The sequence below is a fragment of the Euleptes europaea genome, chromosome 20 (genome assembly GCF_029931775.1).
Source record: "Euleptes europaea isolate rEulEur1 chromosome 20, rEulEur1.hap1, whole genome shotgun sequence".
Lineage (NCBI taxonomy): Eukaryota > Metazoa > Chordata > Lepidosauria > Squamata > Sphaerodactylidae > Euleptes > Euleptes europaea.
Genome location: NC_079331.1, coordinates 3717179 through 3744438, shown reverse-complemented (window position 1 = coordinate 3744438; position 27260 = coordinate 3717179). Strand labels below are relative to the sequence as shown.

General features: G+C 51.1%; 1 protein-coding gene across 1 annotated transcript in view; it reads left to right on the top strand.

Moving 5' to 3' along the window:
* Window positions 1–26701, top strand: part of CSPG4 (chondroitin sulfate proteoglycan 4) — a 51196-nt gene extending 24495 nt beyond the window's left edge. Inside the window, exons 2-10 of the mRNA XM_056866036.1 lie at window positions 7036–7199; window positions 8494–12069; window positions 12704–13183; window positions 14283–14459; window positions 22141–22339; window positions 23336–23470; window positions 23569–23735; window positions 24067–24250; window positions 24747–26701. Of these exons, the coding sequence (XP_056722014.1) occupies window positions 7036–7199; window positions 8494–12069; window positions 12704–13183; window positions 14283–14459; window positions 22141–22339; window positions 23336–23470; window positions 23569–23735; window positions 24067–24250; window positions 24747–26689 (7025 nt within the window). The 3' untranslated portion in view covers window positions 26690–26701. The remainder of the gene's footprint in view (window positions 1–7035; window positions 7200–8493; window positions 12070–12703; window positions 13184–14282; window positions 14460–22140; window positions 22340–23335; window positions 23471–23568; window positions 23736–24066; window positions 24251–24746) is intronic.
* Window positions 26702–27260: the final 559 nt, after the last annotated feature.

The following is a 27260-nucleotide window of genomic DNA, read 5'->3' as shown; positions in this document are numbered from 1 at the left end:
AAAAACACATAGGAGCCCTTTGCCATCTCAAGGAAAAAGAGAGCCCTGGGGGGAAGGGGGGAGAGAAGAACAGCATCCAGTTGAGAAGCTGGTTTAAAAAAGAAATCCTTAACCGTCTGTAATGTTCTCGGCACTGGCTCTGAGTTTGGAAAGTGTGACGCCGGCGGGGGGGGGGACTTGCAGTGCGCTGCGAGCGCCAGTCTCATGCTCTGATGAAGCAGAGGGAAGCGTAATTCATAAGGGGCATTTGGAACAGGGAACGGCAAATATTTTTAGCTGCGGGACAGGAACGGCGAGGACGCAGGCCCCACCCTGGGGAGGACAATGGATCTCTCCGTGTTTTAAACCCAGAACTCTGTTATGGGCTCCCGGCAATTGGCATCGAGGACAGTTAATCTCCTCTCTGATGGCTGGAAGAGATGCGACGTGGGGGATCCGTCGCTGGCTCTCCCCAGCTTTTTTTATGTCAAAACACAAATGGGGAGCTCCTAGGGTTGCCAAGTCTGGTTTGGGGAATTCCTGGAGGGCAGGGTTTTCAGAAAGGAGGGCCTCTGCAGGGTAGAATGCCCTAGAGTCCACCCTCCAAAGCTGCCATTTCATAGAATCATAGAGTTGGAAGGGACCACCAGGGTCATCTAGTCCAACCCCCTGCACAATGCAGGAAATTCACAACTACCTCCCCCCCACACACACACACACCCAGTGACCCCTACTCCATGCCCAGAAGATGGCCAAGGCGCCCTCCCTCTCATCATCTGCCTAAGTTCATAGAATCAGCATTGCTGACAGATGGCCATCTAGCCTCTGCTTAAAAACCTCCAGGGAAGGAGAGCTCACCACCTCCCGAGGAAGCCTGTTCCACTGAGGAACCGCTCTAACTGTTAGAAAATTCTTCCTAATGTATAGACGGAAACTCGTCTGATTTAATTTCAACCCGTTGGTTCTGGTCCGACCTTCTGGGGCAATAGAAAACAACTCGGCACCATCCTCTATTTGACAGCCCTTCAAGTACTTGATTTCCTCCTTTCCTTTCCTTTCTCCCTTAGAAGCTCCTTGATCCGTTGCTCTTGAGCAGCGTAAATCTAATGTTTGAGGGATATAAGGACTGAGATAAATGTTGCCACTGACAATGTAGACTTGGGATCCCTGTCACTTAATAAAAAAGGCGCTATGTCAGACGCAGAGGCATTAGATTTATATGTTAAAAGGGGAGAGATGTAACGTGATTGGAGTTCCTCGTAAAAGTGGCATCCCAAAAGCTAATGGATCGATAGAGCCACCTCTGGAAAGCAAGAGCCAGTCTGGCTCCAGGAGAGAGGGACGTTTCCAGACGTGCCCGTTCTGCTGCAGCTGCCTGTGCCCGAGGGGGACAGGCCGGCAGCTGCCCTTTACCGCCCTGGGCAGATAAAACCGGCGGGCACTCGAGACTAATCTCCCAGGCACAGAAAGAGCCGGAGCGGGCTTCCATACCGCATGCCAAGCTCGCTCGGCTGTCACTCGCCGGGAAAGAAGCCGTGTCTCCAACCTGTCATGAGACAAGAGGGCTTGACAGCATGCAGAGAAGAAGCCGGGCTGTGGCTCCATTTTGCAATCCCTTAAGGGAGTAGAGCACCACCTTCGGATCCACGCAGGTCTGTGCTTACAGTATTCCTCTGAAGAATTTGTCACTCTTCAGGATGCCACAGGATTCTTGGTTAGCAGATGCTCAAACGACAAGCTACCATTTCGTCCGTGGTTATTTTAAATGGGTTTTTGTCCCTTCTGCAAATTTAGCTGCTGAGGTCATTGTAGCAAGGAGAAGAATGAGATGGGGAGGAGGGGAAGAAAGGGGAAGCAGTAACCCTTCCTTTGCTTGGCATTGTTTCGCTGGAAAAAGCCACCATACTAACCAAACAGGAGCAAAGGTTAATGAAAGCTATTTGAAACAAACAAGAAAGAAGTCTTGCGTGGTGAAAAAAGAGCCAGCGTGGTGTAGTGGTTAAGAGCGGTGGTTTGGAGCAGCTCTAATCTAGTGAGCCGGGTGGGGGGGTTTCCCCACTCCTCCACATGAAGCCAGCTGGGTGACCTTGGGCTAGTCACAGCTCTCTTAGAGCTCTCTCAGCCCCACCTACCTCACAAGGTGTCTGTTGTGGGGAGGGGGAGGGAAGGCAATTGTAACCCGGTTTGATTCTCCCTTAAATGGTTGGGAAAGTCGGCATATAAAAACCAGCTCTTCTTCTTCACCTGGCATTGAAAACAGCCAGAGAAGAAGCGAAGGCAAAGGTGATCGTGTTCCAATGCTCTGGAGCAAGCACTGAAAAGGCTGTGTTCCTCATGCCTACCCACCTTACTTGCAAAGGGGGGAAGCGCACAAAAGGGCCTTTTGTAGCTGAACGCAGCCCCCGGGCAGGCTGGGGATGCTTAGCCTGGAGAGGAGAAGACTGAGAGGGGACATAACCATCTTCAAGTACTTGAAGGGCTGTCACATAGAGGAGGGTGCCGAGTTGTTTTCTGTTGCCCCAGAAGGTCGGACCAGAACCAACGGGTTGAAATTAAATCCAAAGAGTTTCCATCTAGACATTAGGAAGAATTTTCTAACAGTTAGCGGTTCCTCAGTGGAACAGGCTTCCTCGGGAGGAGGTGAGCCCTCCTTCCCTGGAGGTTTTTAAGCAGAGGCTAGATGGCCATCTGTCAGCAATGCTGGTACTATGACCATAGGTGGATCATGAGAGGGAGGGCACCTTGGCCTTCTTCTGGGCATGGAGTAGGGGGTCACTGGGGGTGTGTGGGGGAGGTAGTTGTGAATTTCCTGCATTGTGCAAGGGGTTGGACTAGATGACCCTGATGGTCCCTCCCAACTCTATGATTCTATGAGTACATTGGCGTTCAACACAGCTAGAGCACAAACAGCCTTTTGGATCCACAAGGACATGTGGAAAGTCAAAGCGGAAAACGTCTGCACTGCCTCCCCAGGCTGGGCGAGTCAAGAGCGTCATCGCTGACCTTTCCCACCCCAAAAAAAGATTTGTTTCGAAGATGTAATATTTACAGGGGCTCTCTCGGCAGACAGCTCGTCCTCTCGTTTGTTCTTGGCGTGCTTGGAAGCGCGCCGTTCGAGACAGATTTCGTTTTAATGCGTGCTGCCAGTATCTGATGTGTTGATTTCATCAGGGTCTGCCTTCGATCTCGGAAGCCGGCCTGGAATGTTAATAGAGACGGACAAACATGGCATGGAAAGAGCTGGCGGCTGAATCCCAAGGGGTGCTGTAGACTGATGGGGAAAGCCAATGGGAAGCATCCAGTTCAGAATGAACTGCCCTCTTCCCTAAACTCAGTAGGTGGCCAAGTTAGAAGAGTTTATTCTAAGCATTTCCCCCCGCCCTAGTTCACAAGCAACCAGTACAAATGGCAGGATCTTTTTTTAGAAGGAAGGAAGGAAGGAAGGAAGGAAGGAAGGAAGGAAGGAAGGAAGGAAGGAAGGAAGGAAGGAAGGAAGGAAGGAAGGAAGGAAGGAAGGAAGGAAGGAAGGAAGGAAGGAAGACATGAAGCTGCCTTATACTGAATCAGACCCTTGGTCCATTAAAGTCAGTATTGTCTACTCAGACTGGCAGCAGCTCTCCAGGGTCTCAGGTAGAGGTCTTTCACATCACCTACTTGCCCAGTCCCATTAACTGGAGATGCCAGGGATTGAACCTGGGACCTTCTGCATGCCAAGCAGAGGCTCTACCACTGAGCCACGGAAGGGAGGGAGGGAGGGACAGTGGTCAAACAGGCAGGAAGAAGACATGACTAATAGGAATAGGGTGGCCAGCTCCAAGTTAGGAAATACCTGGAGATTTTGGGGGTGGATTCTAGGGAAGGCAGAGTTTGGGGAGGGACTTAAATGGGGTATAATGACACAGAGTCCAACTTTCCAAAGCGACCATTTTCTCCAGGCGAACCGATGTCTGTCACCTGGAGATCAGTTGTAATAGCGGGAGATCTCCAGCCACCACCTGGAGGGTGGCAACCCTAAACAGGAAAGAGGACGGAAGGAAAGCGGGGGTGATGGAGAGAAAGTGGGGATAACGGGGTGGGTGGGCATATAGGACAGGAGATGCCTCCCCACATCCAACATCCAACATTACAGAGGTGGCCTCGAATACTGTCCAGGGAGGAACGGCGGTTTGCACCTGTCGAAATCTCCAGGCATGCTCTAGATTCGGTTCCTTCTGTGTGGGGTCGGCCCGGACAGGAGAGAGAGCCTTCCTGGGTGGCAGGATGGATAGGTTTCTTCCAGCGGGCCGTTTGCGTTCCCTCCCTCCCCGTGGAAGCCATCCAGGAGGGCCGACGGTGTTTATGTTCCAGCACACGCAGACGGATCGCTCTCCCGGCTCTGTTTCCCTCCCCGTTATGACCCAGTTCCTTTATGCCGCTCGATGTGTCATAAAGAGATGGAGAGACGGGCTCCAAGCGTCCTTCCCTGCAACGATTGCCACTGAGAGGCAGGAGAGAGCCGCAGCAGGGCCAAGATTAGAAACGGAACAGGGACTGCAAACTCCCGATTTGTTGTTCTTAGCTTGGATGGCTTTTTAGAAAGACGAAACGGAGTGGGGTAAGAGAGGGCTAGCCGCGGCGGTGAGCAGGGGATAGTCCAGGTTTTCCCCTCCGTGGTGCAAGCTGCCGGCGTAGGGTTGCCAACGTTCTGGTGGCACCTGATGAGCTCCAGGAATTACACAATGGAGATCAGTTCCCCTGGAGAAAACAGCTGCTTTGGAAGGGGGAATCTATGGCATACCTTGGTGGGGACTCGCCCTTCTCCAGACCCCACCCTCGCCAACAACCAGAGTTTGGACTGCCAAAAATGAGTAGATCATTTATTAAGAACATAAGAAAAGCCACGCTGGATCAGACCCAGGCCCATCAAGTCCAGCAGTCTGTTCACGCAGTGGCCAACCAGGGGCCTCTAGGAAGCCCACAAGCAAGACGACAGCAGCAGCACCATCCTGCCTGTGTTCCACACCACCTAATATATTTGGCATGCTCCTCTGATCCTGGAGAGAATAAGTATGCATCATGACTAGTAGCCATTCTGACTAGTAGCCGTGAATACCCCTCTCCTCCATGAACATGTCCACTCCCCGCTTAAAGCCTTCCCAGCTGGCAGCCATCACCACATCCTGAGGCAGGGAGTTCCACAATTTAACTATGTGTGTCAGTGATGGGTTACGTTAAGTAGTATCCTTTTGCTTCTGTTGAAGGGAGCTTTGACTCTCGAAAGCTTATGCCCCGGAAATTTAGTTGGTCTTTAAAAGGGCTACTGGACTCGAATCGGTGTATAGTTTCAGTTACGCACGAGGGTTTTCTTCTGCTGGTTCTTTGTCGATCTCTTGCCCTGGATTTGGACGCAGCTCGGCCCTTGCGTTGCAAACGGCTGTAGACCCCTGCCGTGTGAAAAAGAGGGCAAGGAAACGGTCCGGGGCGAGCCAGATATCTGGGGCAGAGGTGGGGAGGAGTGAGCCCTGGAGACCCGGCGAGCCGCTGGTATTTCGCCTTCCGCCTTACGCTTTGGACGCGGAAGGCCTCACCCCAGATCTCCCTGGTCCGACTCCAGCGCTCTGACCGCAACAAGATGTTGGCTTGGCACCAGCGAGCTGACTCAGCGTCAGACATCTCCATGTGCCCAATCTGTAGATCAATCGATTCGTCAGCTGATCTTTCTGGCTAAGCTGTGCATTGAGAATGAACTGAGGAGTGTGTGTTTTAAAAAGAGGTGTTTCCATATGGTTCTGTAGACAGTTAGCGGCCCCCTCTTGTGCCTATGACTGTTATTGCAAGGTTTGGGATTATCTTGAATTTTGTTTTAATTTGTTTATTTAAAACATTTATTAGCCCCTTGTCTTCCTTATGGAGCCCAGGGCAGCTTTCGGTATTAAATGAAATACATAAAATAGAGGGCATAAAAATACGTAAAACCAGAATCACAATCTAGGACTACTTTAATCAAGCGCAGTCCTAAATAAAACTGTCCTCAGAGAGAGCCGGCGTGGTGTCGCGGTTAAGAGCGGTGGTTTGGAGCGGCGGACTCTAATCCGGAGAACCGGGTTTGATTCCCCACTCCTCCTCCACATGAGCGGCAGAGGATAATCTGGTGGACCAGATTTGTTTCCCCACTCCGACACAGCTGGGTGACCTTGGGCTAGTCACGGCTCTCTTAGAGCTCTCTCAGCCCCACCTACCTCACAGGGTGTCTGCTGTGGGGAGGGGGAGGGAAGGTGACTGTAAGCCAGTTTTATTCTCCCTTAAGTAGTAGAGAAAGTCGGCATATATAAACCAACTCTTCTTCCATAATCAAGGGGCTACCACCAAAAAGGCCCTCTCTCATGTACGCACCAAATGAGCTTCTTTGACTGATGGGACAGACAGGAGGGCCCTCTCCCTTTGATCTTAATTCATAATTCTGCATTTTTTTCCCCCTACATCCACAAAGGGTGCGAGATCTCAACATACCTAAACTTGCTAACAAATCTGCAGTTCACGCTAGGATCGGTTTCATAGAATCAGCATATCCGGCCCTTGTAACAATTGAGTTCGACACCCCTAACTTAAAAGATTTCCTAGAGTATATCACCCACCTAAATTTGCCGAGGAGAATTTGAGGGAGCTGGTGGGGCAATATTGAGCCTGTCATAGAATCATAGAATCATAGAGTTGGAAGGGACCACCAGGGTCATCTAGTCCAACCCCCTGCACAATGCAGGAAACCAACAACCACCTCCCCCCTACACCCCCAGTGACCCCTACTCCATGCCCAGAAGATGGCCAAGGTGCCCTCCCTCTCATCATCTGCCTAAGTTCATAGAATCAGCATTGCTGACAGATGGCCATCTAGCCTCTGCTTAAAAACCTCCAGGAAGGAGAGCTCACCACCTCCCGAGGAAGCCTGTTCCACTGAGGAACTGCTCTAATGGTTAGAAAATTCTTCCCCGGCCAATCAGTTGGAGAGGCTACGAAAGGAATGATTTGCTTCCTATCAGAAGTTGGACGGTCCTCTGAACATCTCCTCTTCTCTTTCAGCATCGTTCTTTGGAGACGGCTTCGTGGAGATGCCCTTGGTGAAAGCCTACACAACCGTCCAGCTTCATGTGCAGTTTTACACCAGCCAGCGAAGTGGACTCCTCTTCTTAGCTGCTGGGCAGGCGGACTATCTCCTGCTGGAACTCCGTGCGGGCATCCTACAGGTCAGCAGGATGTTTTCCCGAAGCTTTTCGAGAGCCAGCGTGGTGTCGTGGTTAAGAGCGGTGGTTTGGAGCGGTGGAGTCTGATCTGGAGAACCGGGTTTGATTTCCCCACTCCTCCACATGAGCGGCGGAGGCTAATCTGGTGAACTGGATTCGTTTCCCCACTCCTACACACGAAGCCAGCGGGGTGACCTTGGGCTAGTCACAGCTCTCTTAGAGCTCTCTCAGCCCCACCAACCTCACAGGGTGTCTGTTTTGGGGAGGGGAAGGGAAGGGGATTGTAAACTGGTTTGAGTCTCCCTTAAATGGTAGAGAAAGTCGGTATATAAAAACCAACTTCTTCTTCTCCTCCTCCTCCTCCATGTGGTCTTTTATATTGCATAATAGCCAAGCCTGGTTCAGGGTATTCTGTTGCGCATCTCTTCCTCAGGCATATTCTTAGCACAGTTAATGCTATGGAATGCTATGCTCCCACACAACACATGCACACACATCAAATGCACCCACTGCAGTGGGTGCAGTATATGCTATGATCCTACAAGGATATTGGCTAGTACCCGTGACACCAGTAACAATCAGCAGCACTTGCACACTCCTCCACCTTATGTATTTATTTACATAAAATGTTTTTATGCCGCCTTCTTACCAAATGAGGGCCCACAATTGCTTCCCCCTTCCTTCCCTGTCTCTGTACAACAACCCTGTGAGGTAGGTTACACTGAGAATCGGGGACCGGTCTTCATGGGAGAGTAGGTGTTTTGGAACCGGGCCTCCCCCAGTCCTGGTCCAACACTCCAACCATTGCACCCCACTGCCCCTCTTCAGCGATCTCCAGGAAGGTAAATTAAAACAAGACAAGTGACTTGGGGTTCTGGTGGAACACGGCCCCTGACTATGTCTGTCTAAGGTTGTAGAGACCAAAGTTCAGATCTCTACTCGTTCCACACACACAAAAATGTATTGGGTTAGCTTGAGCCAATCTTTCTCTGTCTCTCTATCTCTTTCTCACAGTCTAACCAACCTTACAGGGCTGTTGTGAGTAGTTGTGAATTTCCTGCATTGTGCAGGGGGTGGGACTAGATGACCCTGGTGGTCCCTTCCCAACTCCATGATTCTATGATTCTAAAACGGAGGAGGGGAGAATCACATATGCAGTCCTGAGCACCTTTGTAGGAAGGGCAGGGGGAAAAATATGATAGATAATGGAAAGAAAGAGTATAACATTTCAGAATCAACGAAACATATTGCTGTTTTGTTATCACTCTCCCTTTCATTTCTCTCTTCTTTTTCACAGGCAAGGGTGGACCTGGGTTCAGAGGAACTGACCCTCAAGTCCCCAGCGGAGCCGCAACTCAACAACCTGGTGATCCACGATGCTGATCTCCTGGTGGCAAACGGGCAGATGTCCTTGACTGTGGACGGCCTCTTCAATGCCTCCGTGGCACTCCCAGCCCCTCCGCGTCAACTGGAGATCGATTACGGCCTCTACGTGGGAGGGACGGGGAGCCTGGAACTGCCATACCTCACCGGAGCAAGCTTGCCCTTCAGGGGCTGCCTCCACGCCGTGACGTTCAACGACCACGATGTCCTCTCCGCCCTGGCGTCCAACTCCGGCGCCAAGAGAGTCAACGGCATCCGAGAGGGGTGCAGCGAGGAATTCTCTGCTGGGCCTGATGATCCCTTGGGCTTTTTGGGACCAAATTCTTATATCGCATTCCCTGGTTGGAGCGCGAGAGCAGAAGGGACCGTTGAGTTCGTGATCACCACCAGCGTGAAGCAGGCGCCCCTGATTTACCAGTCAGGACTGCAGAACGACTTCTTCTTTCTGGAAATCTTTGACGGGCGCCTGAGAGGGGTGGTGGAGAAAGGGAACGGGCCCGTCGTGCTCCACAACAACGTCTATCTCAGCGACGAGCAGGAACACTACGTCAAGGTCCACGTGGACGTCCGTCGGTTCGAAATCCTCGTGGACTACTACGCCTCTCAGACCTCCAACAAGGGTATCCATAACTACCTCGATCTCCAAGGGCCGCTCTTTGTGGGTGGCCTGAACGAGAAGGCCGCCAACCGGTTGAGGGAGCGCCGGCTGCCTTTCAACTCAGGGAACGGCTTCTCCAGCAGCTCCTTTGTGGGATGCATGGAGGACCTGAGGATAAACCTGGAGAAGAGAAGCCTGCGCGATGCCCTCGTCACCCGGGACATGACAGCAGGCTGCGGGGCACTGGAACAATTTGTGGACTACGATGATGCATACGAGCAGGACGAAGCTCCCACGAGCCCTCCTCCAGATTATTGGCAGGGCCCAGTTATGGAACCCTGCCGCCCGGACCCCAGCCTCCCCCCGGTCTTTGCCAACTTCACCAAACTGTTGCATGTCAGCCCTTTGGTGGTTGCCGAAGGAGGCACCGCTTTCCTGGAGTGGCGGCACACCCAGCCAACCATCGACCTCAACAGCGCTAATATCAGGCAGTCTCAGGTCCTCTTCAAAGTCACCTCAGACCCACGGCATGGCCAACTGGAGCTAGACCTCTTCAGCGTCAGGAGCAGAAGGAAGTTTACCCTGTTGGATGTCATGAATCGGAAAGTCAAGTACGTCCACGATGGCTCGGAAGGGCCTATGGACCAGGTGTTGCTGGAGGTAACCGTCACTTCCAGGAGAGGGATTCCAGAATGCTTATGGCAAGGTCAGATATATTTGCTGCCCATAAAGATCAACCCGGTCAACGATGCCCCCGAAGTCGTATTCCCACACGGAGACCTCATGGTCATTCTGGAGCACACCCGCAAGGTCCTGAACTCCGAGATCATCCAAGCCCTCGATGACGACACCCCTTGTGATAGCTTGCGGTTCCAGCTGCTTGGCGGGAAAAGAATGGAAGAAGGTTACGTAGAGCACTACTTAAATCCTGGCGTCCCGATCGAGGAGTTCTCCTGCAGAGATTTGGAAGCAGGCCATGTGGTGTACGTCCACCAAAGGGGGCCTTCATCACCGCTCATATTCCAAGTGAACGACGGCGTGGTCATGAGTCCAGTCGCTACCTTGAGGGTGGTCGCCATGGAGCCGGACATCCAAGTGCGGAACAACACGGGCCTCTTTGTCCCACAAGGAGGTGTCGTCCCAATCACGACAGCCAACCTCTCCGTGGAAACCAATGCAGTCCAGCAAAAGGTTCCCATCCTGTATCGGTTGACGGCGCCCTTCCAGTATGGTGAGATCCAAAAGCAAGCAGCCCTGGGTGGGGAATGGAAGACAGTCGAGTCGTTTCACCAGCAAGATGTTGAGCAAGGGCGCATCCGGTATTTCAGCACAGACGTGGAGCACCTTGTAGAAGATGTGACCGAGAAGGTGCAGTTTGTGGTCCAGGTGGGTCAGAAGACCCTGAGAAACAACACATTCCTCATCAAAATCAAGAGGGCCACCATCATGATGAAGACAATGGTCTCGCTCCAGATGAAGAATGAGAGACAGAGAAATATCACTGCTGCTGAGCTGGAGGCGGTTTTAGAGGAGTCGGGTTCTGACCCAGTATTTTTCCACTATCTGGTAATTCAGCCACCCAAAAAGGGAAACCTTGAACTCCATGGCAGTAGGCTGACCGATGGCTTTGGTTTTACCCAAGAGGATTTGCAAAACCATCACCTGAGCTACACTGCAACCATCCGAGACTCAAAGGAAAGTGAAGACTTCTTCCAGTTCCGGGTCATGGCAGAGGAACACTACTCCCCCGTGTACACTTACAGAATACATATTGGGGGAGATCCAGACGCTCCTACACTGACCAATGTCCTTTTGTCGGTCTTAGAGGGAGGGCAGGCTGTAATTTCCAGGGACCATTTGTTTGTCAAGACCGTGAACAGTATGGATTATATGTACGAGGTGATCGATGGCCCAACACACGGGAAGCTGATCTGGAGAACCTCCGGGAACTGGCCGTCCAGCGAGGAGTCTGTAGCAAAGTTCACCAACGAAGACATTCTCCAGGGCCATCTTGTGTACCAACATGATGATTCCGAGACCCTGGAGGATGACATTCCCTTTGTGGCCCTCAGGCAAGGTGAGGGGAGCTTAGACCCGGATGCAGAGGAAGTGAGGGGTGTCTTCCGAGTCTCCATTCAGCCCGTGAATGACCACACGCCCGTCCAGGTGGTGAACAAGGTCTTTCACGTGGTGCGTCATGGACAGCGCCTGTTGACCACCGACGACATTGCCTTCATTGACGAGGACTCGGGTTTCTCGGACACGCAGCTGGTGTTGGTGAGGAAGGACATTCTCTTTGGCAGCATAATCGCCCCGGACAACAGGAGCCTCCAGGTGTACCGTTTCACTCAGGACGACCTGAGGAAGAAGAAGATTCTCTTTGTCCATTCGGGGGCCGACCGAGGCTGGATCCAGTTCCAGGTCTCCGATGGCCTCCACCAGATCGCGACGCTTCTGGAAGTGCAGGCCTCTGACCCTTACCTCACCATCAAGAACCACACTGGCTTAGTCGTCCACCAGGGTGGCCGAAGGGCCATCGACTCCTCCGTCCTCAGCTTGGAAACCAACATGGATATCCGGAACGACGAGGACGTCCTCTTCCGGATTATAGCCCCGCCCCAAGGAGGAGTGGTTCTTCGTGGGGATCAGGAGGTGTCCTCCTTCACTCAGAAGGACCTGCTGTCCGGAGAAGTGGTTTACCAGCACAACGGGACCAAAAACTCCCAGGATAGGATCCATTTCTCTGCCGAAGTGAATCAGGTGGTCATGGAAGGTACACTGGCGGTCACGGTGTCTCTAGATTCCCACCCTAGCCCACTCAACTTTGTTCATCACGAAAGGATCCACATTCTCCAAGGCGAAGCAGTGGAGATCAAGAACGACTATTTGCTGGTAAGCGACATTCCCCTAAAACTGTTTTTGCTTGCTGCTGATCCCTCTGGCTGAAAATCCACTCCAGATTCAACAGTCTGTAAATAGTCACAGCTAATAACGTGTAGAGTATGATCCAGCCCACTTTTGAAGACTTATTCATTTCAGTGACAGAGCGTATTTGTTTATAATTTTCTTTGATTTAGGGGAGGGGCTGTGGCTCAGTGGTAGAGCCTCTGCTTGGCATGCAGAAGGTCCCAGGTTCAATCCCTGGCATCTCCAGTTAAAGGGACCAGGCAGGTAGGTGATGTGAAAGACCTCTGCCTGAGACCCTGGAGAGCCGCTGCCAGTCTGAGTAGACAATACTGACTTTGATGGACCGAGGGTCTGATTCAGTAGAAGACAGCTTCATGTGGGGAGGGGCTGTGGCTCAGTTGTAGATCATCTGCTTGGCACGCAGAAGGTCCCAGGTTAAATCCCTGGTATCTCCAGTTAAAGGGACCAGGCAGATAGGTGATGTGAAAGACCTCCGCCTGAGACCCTGGAGAGCTGCTGCCAGTCTGAATAGACAATACCGACTTTGATGGACCAAGGGCCTGATTCAGTAGAAGGTGGCTTCATGTGTTCTTGTGTTCATGTGATTCCCATCCTGTAGGTTCAACATGAAGACGTCCCTCCCCAGGATATAGTCTACACGGTCACCATCCCTCCTCTCTCGGGGTTCCTGGTGGCCTTGTCTCAGGGCCCCACCTCAGAAGAACCTCCAAACTTGGACCCCATCCAGTCCTTTACCCAAGAAGACATCAATGAAGGCAAAGTACTATACCTCCACTCCAACCCAGAGATACAGAGTGACCAGTTCACGGTAGACATCACAGCCAATGGGGTGGATACCCTAGAGGGAGTCGTGGTGTCCCTGGAGATCCTCCCAATTTCAATACCTCTGGAAGTTCACAACATCACCGTCTTAGAAGGGAGCACGAGGGCCGTCTCCATGGACGTCCTCAATATTCCCAGCACGTACTTCTCAGCTCTCAATGTAGAGTTCATCGTACTGAAAGGTCCAGAGCATGGAATTCTCCAGAACACAGAGAGACCCGAAGAGGGCAACCTGCTTGCCTTCTCCTGGTTTGAGGTAGGTAGGCAGTTGCTTAAAAATGGACATATGTGGGGGGAAAGCAGGAAATAAATAAATAAATAAATAAATAAATAAGCCCACTCTCCTCCAAGGAGTTCAGGAGAACATCCGTGGTTCTTTCCCTCCAGCACAACAACCCTGCAAGATAGGCTAGGCCGAGAGGTAGTGACTTTTCCCCTGCTTTCCCTTTTTTTGCCACGTGAGCGGTGGTGACGGACCTGTCAAATGCAGCTGATTACAGATCTCATTTTGATCGCCACACTGGTTTTCTTCCCACCATTCCCTGAGCAGTTTCGACCCATGACCCTGGTTGCTGCCCTTGCTAAGAATGCTGATTGGCTCAAGTTTCCTAAATCTTCCTGTCTCCATAGCAGTCAGGACTAATATTTTTCCCCATATAGAGTCTTTCTCTTGACTCTTACCTGATATGCATTGGTCTTTTTGTGATGGACCGCTCTTATGCCACTGTTCCTAGCCAGTAAATGGAACCTTGAGTAAATGGAACCTCCATCTGCAGCAGCAGTATACCTTTGAATACCTAGTTTCATGAGGTTCCCAGAAAAAAAATGTTGGCGAACACCATGAGAAACAGGATGTTGGACTTGGTGGTCGGTGGTGGTTTCCGTCTTGAGTGAGGCTTTAATGCAAAGGTGGGGTAGGAATTCCTCAAAAAGAAATGAACTGTCCTACAACTCCATTGATGGAGAAGGAGTGGAGGGGCTGTGGCTCAGTGGTAGAGCATCTGCTTGGCACGCAGAAGGTCCCATGCTCAATCCCTGGCATCTCCATTAAAGGGACTAGGTAAGTAGGTGAAGTAGACCTCAGCCTGAGACCTCGGAGAGTCATGGAGTGGGGCTGTGGCTCAGTGGTAGAGCATCTGCTTGGCATGTTCAATCCCTGGCATCTCCAGTTAAAGGGACCAGGCAAGTAGGTGATGTGAAAGACCTCAGCCTGAGACCCTGGAGAGCCGCTACCAGTCTGAGTAGACAATACTGACTTTGATGGACCAAGGGTCTGATTCAGTATAAGGCAGCTTCATGTGTTCCTGAGAGAAGGATATCTAAGGCCCTTCCGACAATGCCCTCTTTGCCCCCAGGTAGAACAACAGCTGATTCATTACGTGCACGACGGCAGCGAATCCTTTGCGGATGGATTCACGGTGGTGGCCAATGTCTCTGAGGTCAACCAGCAGAGTCAACCCAGGACGGTCTCCATCGAGGTCATTCCAAGCAACGACGAGGCGCCGGTAGTGTTGGTCAACAGAGAACTCCAGGTATCTCTTTTGGGCGTGGGGCGGAGGGTGTTCTGAGCATGTTGAGCCACGGGAGGGTCTGAACACCGACCTCAGCCAGGTGGGAGCTCTTGACTGGGGAAGGTGCAGGAACTTGGACGTGGGTAAGTCCCACAGAAGTATAGTGTCCAGATCACGCAAAGTGATGGTTTCGCTCTACTCTGCTCTGGTTAGACCTCACCTAGAGTACTGTGTTCAGTTTTGGGCACCGCAATTTAAGAAGGATGTAGACAAGCTGGAACGTGTCCAGAGGAGGGCAGCAAAGATGGTGAGGGGTCTGGAGACCAGGTCCTATGAGGAAAGGTTGAAGGAGCTGGGTATGTTTAGCCTGAAGAGGAGAAGACTGAGAGGGGATAACATCTTCAAGTACTTGAAGGGTGCCGAGTTGTTTTCTGTTGCCCCAGAAGGCCAGACCAGAAACAACGGATCGAAATTAAATCAAAAGAGTCTCCATCTAGACATTAGGAAGAATTTTCTAACAGTCAGAGCGGTTCCTCAGTGGAACAGGCTTCCTCGGAGGTGGTAAGTGCTCCTTCCCTGGAGGTTTTTAAGCAGAGGCTAGATGGCCATCTGTCAGCAATGCTGATTCTGTGACCGTACGCAGATGATGAGAGGGAGGGCACCTTGGCCATCTTCTGGGCATGGAGTAGGGGTCAGGGGGGGTGGGGTGGGAGGTAGTTGTGAATTTCTTGCATTGTGCACGGGGTTGGACTAGATGACCCTAGTGGTCCCTTCCAACTCTATGATTCTATGACGTGATATCCAAACATCTTTAGCAACCAAGTAGATCAGGACTGCTAAAGTTCACCAAACTGCAGCTAATTCAGGCTCAAAACAGATATCTCTAGACCTGGGCTCCCCAAAACGTTTTGAGCCTGTGGGCATCTTTGGAATACTGGCATAGCATGGGACGGAGGGAACAGGGTTCAGGGGGCCAGAAGGGGCAGAGCACAGCTGACACCCCTCCTTGATTTCCATAGAGCAATGCAGACTCTGATGCAAGCAAAATGCAAGCGGCAGCTCAGCAGGTGTTAGAAAGTTACACTCCCCTCCCAATCCCCCCCTTCCGCTCAAAAGGCAAAGAAATCAGCTGGTAGAACCAGCCCAACACCATGCTAGGATACGTTGAGGGCAGCAGGAAAAAGAGGAAGACCCAACAAGAGATGGATTGACTCAATAAAGGGAGCCACAGCCCTCAGTTTGCAAGACCTGAGCAAGGCTGTCAAAGATGGGACGTTTTGGAGGACATTGATTCATAGGGTCGCCATGAGTCGCAAGCGACTTCACGTCACTTAACACACACACACGCACACATAAAAATGCAACCAAGATTTTCAGGCTTCCCAAGTATGCATCACGGTTCCAAGTAACAGCTGTGGGTATTTTAGGGGCGCCCAAGATTAAAATGTTTCCCCCCCCTCCATCTTTTGCCCTGCGTGCTGCACTTTGGCCACAGGGCGGCAGCATCGCCCCACTCCACAGCCTCAAGGCTAGAAGAAGAGGCAAATTTGCTTTCCAAGCTTCTTTATGTAATGGCTGAGAAACGTCTTCACAACGGGGCAGAGGCGGTTTGTGGACTTCTGTGTCCCCAGAGCCGCCTCTCCCTCCAGCCCTGTCACTGATTCTTGAAGCCTATTCACCAGGCCTAGGGTTGCCAGCTTCAAGGTTAGGGTAGCCAACCTCCAAGAAGAAGAAGAAGAAGAAGAAGAAGAAGAAGAAGAAGAAGAAGAAGAAGAAGAAGAAGAAGAAGAAGAAGAAGAAGAAGAAGAAGAAGAAGAAGGAGAAGAAGAAGGAGGAGGAGGAGGAGGAGGAGGAGGAGGAGGAGGAGGAGTTGGTTTTTCTATGCTGACTTTCTCTACCACTTCCAGAAGAATCAAACCAGCTTACAATCGCCTTCCCTTCCCCTCCCCACAACAGACACCCTGTGAGGTAGGTGGGGCTGAGAGAACTGTGACTAGCCCAAGGTCACCCAGCTGGCTTCGTGCGTAGGAGCAGGGAAACAAATCCTTCTTACCAGATTAGCGTCTGCCGCTCTTGTGGAGGAGCGGGGAATCAAACCCCGTTCTCCAGATCAGAGTCTCACCGCTCCCAACCACCGCTCTTAACCACTGCACCACGCTGAGTTTTCAACTAGATGGAATGGTTTGCTCAGAGGAGCGTTCGGCCACATGTGTCCCCCCCCCCCGAGGGCTGGGATCAAGAGTGAGGCGATTGGGACGCTGTTCGGGAAGAGAAAGAGGCCTTTGGTAGCCTGAGGGAAGAGCCGAGGAAGACAACTGTCCCCCGGCATGCTCCTTATCAACTCGGGGAACATGCGCCTCGGTGGCAACCTGAGCAAAGGACCAAGGCCTGCAAGGCAGAGCTGGAGACGCATTGTAGTCTATCCCACCTGAGAGTATCGCATCATGGCCTTACCATGCAAGCTCCCTCTTGGGGGTGCAAGGCTGGAAGTGGATTCTGAAAATATAATGAATTCCAGCAGGAGGGACAGTCGCCCCACCACCCTTGGCGTGCGCATGATGCTCAAGCGCGCTTTCCCCTAAATGCTCCTGGATGCAGAGGCCACCAGCGGCGGGGCCGAGCTGATGAGGAGGGTTCAGGGGAAAGGAGGGACGGTTGTTTCGGAGGTTCAAGGCCGAAAGCCCTGCGGTCTGTTGCTTTGGGAGCTGCAGAGAACCCCCAAAAAATGTTTAAAAACAAGACCTAGGGAAGGAAGATCTCCAAAGTGACTAACAAGGCAGATGTTCTCATAACACATGAGCTCATTGTTTAGCAAATGCTCGGACGGGATCACGGTCAGGTCAAGGTTCTGGTTTCGAGGTCTCGTGACAACCAACACGAGTCCTTCCACGGCCAGGAGGTTTTCTTTTGTTTTGCAGCGTCAGAGAAAACAGATCCCTTTTGGGTAGGGTTGCCAGCTCCAGGTTGAGAAACTCCTGGAGATTTGGGGGTGCAGCCTGAGGAGGAGAAGGGAGGGACCCTCAGACGGGTTTAGACGGGTGCCGTAGAGTCCACCTTCCGATCGGCCATTTCCTCCAGGGGAACCGATCTCTGTCGTCTGCAGATCAGTTGTAATACCCGGAGGTTGGCAACCCTGTTTGGGGGGAGAGAATCCATGTGGGGATATAGATGTAGATGCCCAAACTCTGTGGGGAAAGGTGATGCAAAGAGAAGCAGCATGGTGGGGGTGTTGACCCAGCTTCACATTCCCATGAAACTCACAGAGTGGTATTGGACCAGTCGATCTCTTTCTCTCTCTCTGCCTGGCCTCCCTCCCAGGGTTGTCGTGAGGACAAAACAGGGCGGGACTGTGTACATAGCCCTCATTTCCTTGCAGAAAGGGAAGGCTTAAAATGCTTAAGTCTGGTTGGAGAACCTGATAAGCCACACATTCGAATGCAAGCTTTGAAAAGGGCCGTAGCTCATTGGCAGAGCCTCTGCTTGGCATGCAGAAGGTCCCAGGTTCAATCCCCGGCATCTCCAGTTAAAGGGACCAGGCAAGTAGGTGATGGGAAAGACCTCTGCTTGAGACCCTGGAGAGCCGCTGCCGGTCAGAGTAGACAAAGCTGACTTTGATGGACCAAAGGGTCTGATTCAGTATAAGGCAGCTTCATGTGTGTTCACGCAAGAAAGAAATGTGCTCACAGAGATGCCCTGGGGAGGACCTGACCATCCTTTCCAACTGGTAATGAAACACCAGAGCATCCCTGAACCGCACGAGATATTTCCACGTGACTCCCAGCTCTCTTAGGAGCTGTGGCCTGCGGGCGAAAAGAGGAAGGCAGATCAGAAACCGAGAGCACAGAGCTTCAATAATTCAGCGCAGACGTGAGCTGCGGTGGAACTCTTCAGCCGATCCCTGGGAGGGAAAGCGCACGAGAGTCCCGTTACCTCGACAGGCTGTTTGCCGTCTCCTCGTGGCTGTAATTCCCCCGAGTCTGCAAGTGGCAAAAGAATAGGGAGGAGCCGAGCTGCTCTGGATCGGACATGTCATTTGCTCGCCCTTGAAATAAGAAGAAGAAGAAGAAGAAGAAGAAGAAGAAGAAGAAGAAGAAGAAGAAGAAGAAGAAGAAGAAGAAGAAGAAGAAGAAGAAGAAGAAGAAGAGTTGGTTTTTCTGTGCCGACTTTCTCTACCACTTAAGGGAGACTCAAACTGGCTTTCAATCACCTTCCCTTCCCCTCCCCACAACAGTCACCCTGTGAGGTAGGTGGGGCCGAGAGAGCTCTAACAGAGCTGTGACTAGCCCAAGGTCACCCGGCTGGCTTAATGTGGAGGAGTGGGGAAACAAATCCAGTTCACCAGATGAGCCTCCGTCGCTCATGGGGAGGAGTGGGGAATCAAACCCGGTTCTCCAGAACAGAGTCCACCGCTCCAAACCACCACTCTTAACCACTACACCACACTGGCTCTCTGCAAGTGAAATACAGCGTTTTCTCTCTGTGTCCCTTCCTGGCCTTGTTTTTCTAGACTAAAATCCCCCCTCCCCAGTCTTCCCAGCTTCTCCATCTTCCTCACCCATCCACCCAGCTCACCTCCTCTCTATCTCTCTTGGGCTCCGACAGGTTTTTTTCTGCCCCTCAAGCAGAGTCTTCTTCCCCCCCACCCAACATGGATGCTGTGTCCTTTTAAAAAAAAATTTTTTTTAATTATTTTCTTCATTTAATATATCAACACTGAAACAGCATCCAATACTAAATAGTAATAATAAAAATAAAAAAAACAAACAATATCACTAATTTAACAGTAAAATGACTTCCCCCTCTCCCTCTTCCATCTAGAAATAAATTATATAAACTTTTGCTAACGGAGCTAATCCCGATATTGTTTTTAACCTGTTCTTATCCTATCCAACATTATTAAATCAATACCTAATATAAAATTAATACAAAGTACAGATAAGGGATTCGATCAAAGAACATCCTTTAAACGATCCCATTGAAAATTGATTTTCACAGTAAGTTCTCCAAGCCTCCCATTCCCCCCCCCCAAATTGTACATTATCATTCTGGTTTATCAAAGCTGTAAGCTTCGCCATCTCAGTGGACGGATGCTGTGTTCTTGGCCCGCATTGTGTTGCCGGCCCCAGCCGCTCCCCTTGAGCAGTTAGGATGTTTGTGAACATTCCATGCAAAACCCACAAACCCGCATGCATTATGCAAGTCCACACCACTGCATTTCATTCGGGAGCAACGGGGGGGGGGGGACAGGGGGGCGACTTGGGAGTAGGCAGAAAACGTTTCCAAACTGCAGTTCAAGTTGAGCCTTTAAAAAACAAAAAACACTACTTTGCCTTCTTTCGGGATCTTCAGCAGGAGAATATAAACTGCGTTTCTGCCCTAGAACCACGGAAGGAGAAACTGGCAAAAATCCCTCTTCCTGGTGCCAAAGGTTCTTCAAAGTTTCCTCTTTTAGATTCTTCCATGGAAAAGAAAAGTCTTCACGATGCATGCAAGACACAGAGCAGAAATTCACCAAAAGGGAATCTTTTTTTAAACTTTTTTTAAACTTTTTCTTTAAGGAGAATGCCAACCACCGGAGACCCAGAATGTCAGCCAATGGAGACCGTTTTCATATTCTTTGACCATCCCTGTTTCTTCTTCTCTGTGCCTACTAAATCGCAGATCTCCGTCTGAGCCGGCTTCATTCTTTTGTGGCAGTTCGGTTAACAATAGTTAGAGGAGACGCATTTGTCACGGATGTGGCCGGGAATGTAGAAGAGCATCGACCAGAAAGGATGCTTCTGCGGGCCTGAGCTGGGGCTGCCCTGGTCGCTCCGCTGAACATGCTTAAATAGTAGGGTTGCCAACCTCCAGGTAGTCGCTGGAGATCTCCTGCTGTTACCAACTGATCTCCAGCCGATAGAGATCAGTCCCCCTGGAGGAAATGGCCGCTTTGGCCATTGGACTCTATGGCATTGAAGTCCCTCCCCTCTCCAAACCCCGCCCTCCTCAGGCTCTGCCCCAAAAACCTCCTACTGGTGGCAAAGAGAGACCTGGCAACCCTATTAAACAGAGAGTCCAGAGACACAGCATAGAACAGCCTTGGAGGGGGGTACGAAACATGAACTTTTTGTAGATTAGAAACTGGCTAGCCCATATCTTGGAAGTCTGAGGACAGGAATATGATAACACAAAAATACTGGCCTTCTAATGCTGATCGGGGTTTTATTTAGATTACCATCGCAAACGATGGATGTCCAATGTGAATTAGATGCTTTGAGGAGGCGATTGGTGAATCCTGACATAGAATCATAGAGTTGGAAGGGACCACCAGGGTCATCTAGTCCAGCCCCCTGCACAATGCAGGAATTTCACAACTACCTCCCACACACACCCAGTGGCCCCTACCCCATGCCCAGAAGATGGCCAAGGTGCCCTCCCTCTCATCATCTGCCTAAAGTCATAGGATCAGCATTGCTGACAAATAGCCATCTAGCCTCTTCTTAAAAACCTCCAGGGAAGGAGAGCTCACCACCTCCCGAGGAAGCCTGTTCCACTGAGGAACCTCTCTAACTGTTAGAAAATTCTTCCTAATGTCTAGACGGAGACTCTTCTGATTTAATTTCAACCCGTTGGTTCTGGTTCCGACCTTCTGGGGCAACAGAAAACAACTCGGCACCCTCCTCTATATGGCAGCCCTTCAAGTACTTGAAGATGGTTATCATATCCCCTCTCAGTCTTCTCCTCTTCAGGCTAAACACACCTAGACATATTTATTGTGACTGATCAGAAGTATTTATACAAAAAGGTTTTACTTGTCTTGTTCTTTTTATTTTATATTTATTGAGCGCAGAATGGATATCCTGCCTTTGCGGCTTACAATAATAGCCGTGGTTTGTTTGTGGCAATATTTGCCTCTTTTATATATATATATATATATATATACACACTACTGAGAAAAGCCGATGGCCGAAACACGCTTGGTTCTTTCATTGTCAGAATCCCAAAGGTGCCCACAAGTTCAAGAAGGTCAGGGAGGCCCCTGTGATACAGGAATAGTAGTTAGATGCTCCAGGCTTCTTAAACGCACCCCTACCTCTCAGAGTCCCCAAATGCAAGCACATGATCACCAATGTTTGCTGCAAGCAAAGTTTGCAGCTTCGGGCCGGGCGTGGGGCTGTGTGACCCGGGCGTGCCGTGTTTGAAAACAAACACGGCATCTCCGCCCCGACCCATGAACAGCGGCTCCAGAGCTCAGCTTGCCTCCTGTTAATTTCTTTATTTTATTGGATTTTTTTATCCCGCCCTCCCCCACCAAGGCAGGGCTCAGGGCGGCTTGCAATACATAGAATCATAGAGTTGGAAGGGGCTGTAGAGGCTATCTAGTCCAACCCCCTGCTCAATGTAAAATCAGCCTGGAGCACCCCTGGAAAGCAACACGCCTCTCGGGCCGTGGGGGTCAGGCCCGGGCACATGACAGTCCATACCCCTCAGTAGGGTTAAGTAGGGTTACCAACCTCCAGGTGGGGCCTGGAGATCTCCTGGAATCACAACTGATCTCCAGACGACAGAGATCAGTTCCCCTGGAGAAAATGGCTGCATTATATCCCACTGAGGTCTCTCCCCTAACCCGACCCTCCTGAGGCTATAACTTGTGTCTGTGTTTTCCAATAACTGATCGATTAATTCCTCCCCCCTTCCATTTCTCTGCCCTTCCTGCCAGATGCCCGAAGGTGGCACAGCCGAAATTACTCCCGAGCTCCTCAGAAGCGAAGACGAAGATACCCCTCCGGAGGAAGTGGTCTATTCCATCAGGATCCCCGTCAACGGGAAAGTCACGCTGAAGTCCGCACCCCAAAACAGGGCCCTGCGGTTCTCCCAGGCTCAGATAAACAGCCGGCTTGTTCAGTTCATCCACGAAGGTGTGTGCCAGGAGGAGGGAAACCCCGGGTTGAAGGGACGGATCCTGGAGCCTCCCTTTAGGATGCTCTTTAGACAGTACAATCCCAGAGAAGGGGACGATGCGTTTCGTAACTGCAGGACAGGAAGGAAGAAGAATAATTCTCCTACACAGCTAGTCCATTTGTACCCTGCCCATTCTCTAAAGCACTGGTTCCCAACCAGGGGTCCATGGACCCCCAGGGGTCCGAGAGAACTAAATTAAGGTCCGCAAAACAAAGTTCTAAACCCATAATAAATTAATATTTTCAATTAAAAGTTCTCTATTATAAAAATATATATTCAAATATTATTCTAAGTTTAATGTTTAACTAACAGTTATGATTAAAGTTTATTTTCAAATTCTCAGAATTTTTATTTTGAACCTTGGGGTCCCTGCACCGAACAAAAAAGTCCTAGTGGTCCCTGGTCAAAATGGGAACCACTGCTCTAAAGAGAACAAGGTGGCATACATAGTTCCCGCCTCCATTTTATGCACACAACAGCCCTGCGAGGTAGGTAGTTTGGGAAAGAGTGGCCGCCCCAAGGCCGTCTCTTTCTTTTTTTCTTTATTTACTTCATCTCTACCCTGCCTTTCTCCCTTTTGGTGATCCCCAGAGGCTTACACCTTTCTCCTCTCCTACATTCCATCCCCACAACACCCCTGTGAGGTAGGCTGAGAGTGTGCCACTGGCCCAAGGTCAGCTAGCAAGCTTCCATGGCACAGCGGGGATTCGAGCCCAGATCCTAGACTGAGACTCTTACTGCTACACCACACCTAGTGAGATTTCTGTGGCGGAGTCAGGATTTGAACCCAGGTATCCCCGATTGTAGACTAACCCTCTATCCGCTACACCATGAAGGCTCAAAAATGTCACCGCCTCCAATTGTAAGAGAAAAGACAGAAAGAAAAAGGGGGGTTTGTACAGAATTGCCCCCCACTTGCTAGATCTCATCTCCTGCTGTTCTTCTTTCCGCAGGAGCCCTGGAAGGAGGTTTTTCTTTCGATGTATCTGATGGAGAGAACATGTCCCCCGGGCATTTTTTTGCTGTGGTCGCCCATAAGAAGCCAACCATCACTCTGGAAAACAAGCAAGACTTAACCGTTTGTCCAGGTAAGACAAGAGTCCAGTTTTTTCCCCCACGACGTACGCTGCAAGCAAAACTTTCGCCGTCTCCTACTTATTGGTCCCTCCTAACCGTTTCTTTCCAGGTTCTTCCCAGCCGATCACCACGCAGAACTTGAAAGCGGCAGCCAATGATGAGGCAGAGACTCAGTCCATAGTCTATATCATCGAACAGCCCCCAAAGTTTGGCCGGTTGGTCAACGGCCCGAAGGGCGGCGCAGGAGGGGACCTGAAGAACTTCACCCAGGCGGAGGTAAGTATGTTGATTTAAAATACTGACATATTGATACTGAAATCCTGACTATTCCGCCTCCCCGAATCCCAATGAACCACGCTTAAATCCTAATGATTTCTCCCCCTAGAATTCGCCCCATGGAAATATAGGTACATTTGAGGGACAGTTTTATTAGACCATCACGAGGTTCTGTCGGTCTCTTGCCCCACAAAAGCACTATATGATGGCACGCCTGTTACCTCTTAAGTGGAAAGCCGATACAAAGCCCGGAGGAGCGAATGAAGAGGAACTGAAGCCAGTTTCGCCTTCTGTTGATTCAGTTTGTTCTTCTGTGTGCTGTGCGATCCAGGTGGATAACGGGGAGATCTTCTATCGGCACGAAATGCCGGACCAACCTTTCTGGCTTCTCCAGGATGCCTTGCACTTCCGGATTTCCTCTCCATCCACAACCACAGACCCGTACATCCTCGGACTGTCGGTCTCGTTCGAAATCAGCTGTCCCCAGCATACCACTCGCCTGTGGAGAAACAAAGGTAAAGGAAAGCTCAAGTTCACACATCACGCATGTGGGATAATGCTCTGTTTGTTCCTGGGGAGAAAGTGGATAAGCTGTGCTGAAATACGAAGAATGGTTGTTTTCCTCTTACCGCAGCTTTGACGCTCAAAAGCTCGTACCCCCAAAATCTTGTTGGTCTCAAAGATGCTGCTGGACTTGAATTTAGTTGTTTTTTTTCTAGTTGATTCTCTAATTCTTCCTCCTTTGTGCTTTCCCTCCTTCTCTTCCACTTTAGTTGTGTTTTTCATAGCCTGTGTAGATGCACAGTCCTACAATTCTGCCTTATTCAGAGTCAGGCGAATGATCCCCCTTGCTTAGTATTTTCTACTCCGGCAGAATCTCTCTAGGATTTCAGGTCTCCCCTGTCTCTCGAGACCCAACTGAACTGGACACCTTCTGTGTGTTCTTTGACTCCGCTGAGCCATGGCCTTTTTGCAAAGACAACCTCACAAGGGCATTTCTTTCTCTTTCAGGTCTCGTAGTTCCAGAAGCCCAAAGCGCCGCGATAGGCACCTCCTTGCTGGATGCTTCTAACCTCCTTGCCAAAGAACCAGAGTCCAAGAGAGCGGCGTACGATGTGATCTTTCTGGTTACGGAGCTACCCCGCCACGGGAGTCTGTCCCTCCCTGACGGGCCCGTCAATCGAAAGCATCCCTATTTCCTGCAATCCAACCTGAAGGAAGGGGGTTTGGAGTATGCTCACCATGGGTCTAGTATTCTCGACGACGGTTTCAAATTTAGCGCTTGGCTCCGGGGCATTGCTGAGGAATCCCTTCAGCCCCCACGGAAAGGACTCGTCATTTCCGGGACATTCAACATAACAGTGAGCGACAGCAACGAGATGCCACCACAGCTGATCAGCCAAGGAGCAGTTCTACAGGTTCTCCACAACTCTCCTTTGAAGCTCTCTCAAGAGCTCTTGAACGTCATGGATCCTGACAGCTCCCCGGATGAAATCAAGTACAAGGTCCTTTCTGGGTCTTCCGGTGGCTTTGTGGCAAACGTACGCAATAAACAAGTACCTATAACCCAGTTTACCCAGGCGGATATCAATGCCGGGCACTTAATGTTCGTTGCCAACGGGACTAACTCTCCCGGGACTTTAGACCTTTCCATCTCTGATGGACACAACCCCTCCATCTCCACTTCTCTGGAAGTCATGGTTCTTCCAGCGACCACATGGGCAACCGACCAGACACCCTTGGAAATTGCCCAGGAGGTGAACATGGCTTCATTGTCCCAAGAACACCTTCTGGGGCCTTCAGGCCAAGGAGAGCCAAACACTGTCTACAGACTTATCCGGGACCCCCAGTTTGGCCAAGTCCGAGTGAATCAAAAGCCAGCTAGAGACTTTTTGCAGAAGCAGGTGGACAACAGGGAAGTGACTTTTACCTTCACAGATTTCACCTCCCCCAAAGACGAGTTCCAGTTCATCGCAACATCAGGAGGGGTCAATATATCGGGCACAGTGAATGTAACGGTCAGGGCCTTGGTCAAAACTCAGGAGGATCTCCTCTGGCCAAGGGGCACCACCATCGTACTCAACACCGACATCCTTGACGCAAGTGAGTTGGGCAACAGGACAAAGAGCGTCCCAGTTTTCAAGATCCTCCGAGAACCCCGAGGGAGCCATTTCGTGAAAGTCTTCCGAGACAAGGGGGACCACCCCATCTCCATCGACGCCTTCGACCAGCGCGACCTTGAGAGAGGGACGGTGGCGTTAGAAATCTGGGACGCGGAAGACTCGGGGCCGGGTCTCCAGTGGGACAGCTTCCAGTTCGAGTTGGTGGCCGAGGGGGTCCCCCCTGCTTTGGAGTCCATGACGTACAGCACGGAAGCCTTCAACTCCTCGTCGACGTATGGCGCGACACTGCTGCATGTGCCCGATCTCCAAGACAACAACCATGCCCCCACAACCCAAAGCACCACCCCTTCTTCCAAGACACTTTTGAGCTGGCCCCGAGGGTCAGAGACCCCCGGCCGTAGCTCCAGCAAGCCACCCGCACTTCTCACCGCGTGGGCGGGCCATGGCATGACCACCGGCGCTTCTCCGACGGAAAGGGGCACCCTCCTCAGCTTCATCGAAGCCAACATGTTCAGCATCATCCTGCCCATCTGCCTCATTCTCCTGCTGCTGGCCCTGATCCTGCCCCTGCTATTCTACCTCCACAAGCGTAACAAGACCGGCAAGCACGATGTCCAGGGGACGCCCCCCAAATACAAGAACGGGACCGTGGGGGACCAGGAGACCTTCCGGAAGACAGACCCCAACCAAGCCATTCCTCTGATGACCATCAACACGCTAGAGGCCAAAGGGCCCGCCTCGAAAGGGCCCGGAGGGCAGCAGGATCCAGAGCTGCTCCAATACTGTAGGACATCCAACCCGGCCTTAAAAAACAGCCAGTACTGGGTGTGAGCACTGGGGCTGGGGACTAACTGAGAACGACTGTCTCCAGGTGGAGAACCGTAGCCCTACTGACGTTTGAAGGGTCTTCTTACCCCTTTCTTCCTTCTCCTCGCCCTCCTCTTTGCCGAAATATATGAGACAGTCCCTGGGATATGAGCAGGTGCCTGCAAGGGCATCATTCTTTCTGGGTTATCTTGTCTCGGCTTCCTCAAAGACTCGGGTTATCTTGTTTCCGTTTCCTCAAAGACTCGGGCCCATCAGCAGGGAGATCTTCTGTAACGAAGCAAGCAAGATCCGGACGGGGCGGTGTGATTCCGAGGGAGTTGCAGAATGTAGTGTGGGGATCTGCCTCCTCCGAATCTCAACTTTCCTTTCTTTTTCTTTGTTTAAAAAAGAGAGAGCAAGCTTCTAGTCCTTCCGACTGCAGAGAAACGCCAGAAAGTAGGCGAGCGATCTCACAACCTAGAAAGGGACTAAATTAAGATTCCCAGCGGTCGGGGCAAAGAGGGGGGGAAACCTCGATGGCTTGGAAAGCTCCCCCCTATAGCTAGCAAAACCAGAATACCTGTTGCAAAGATAT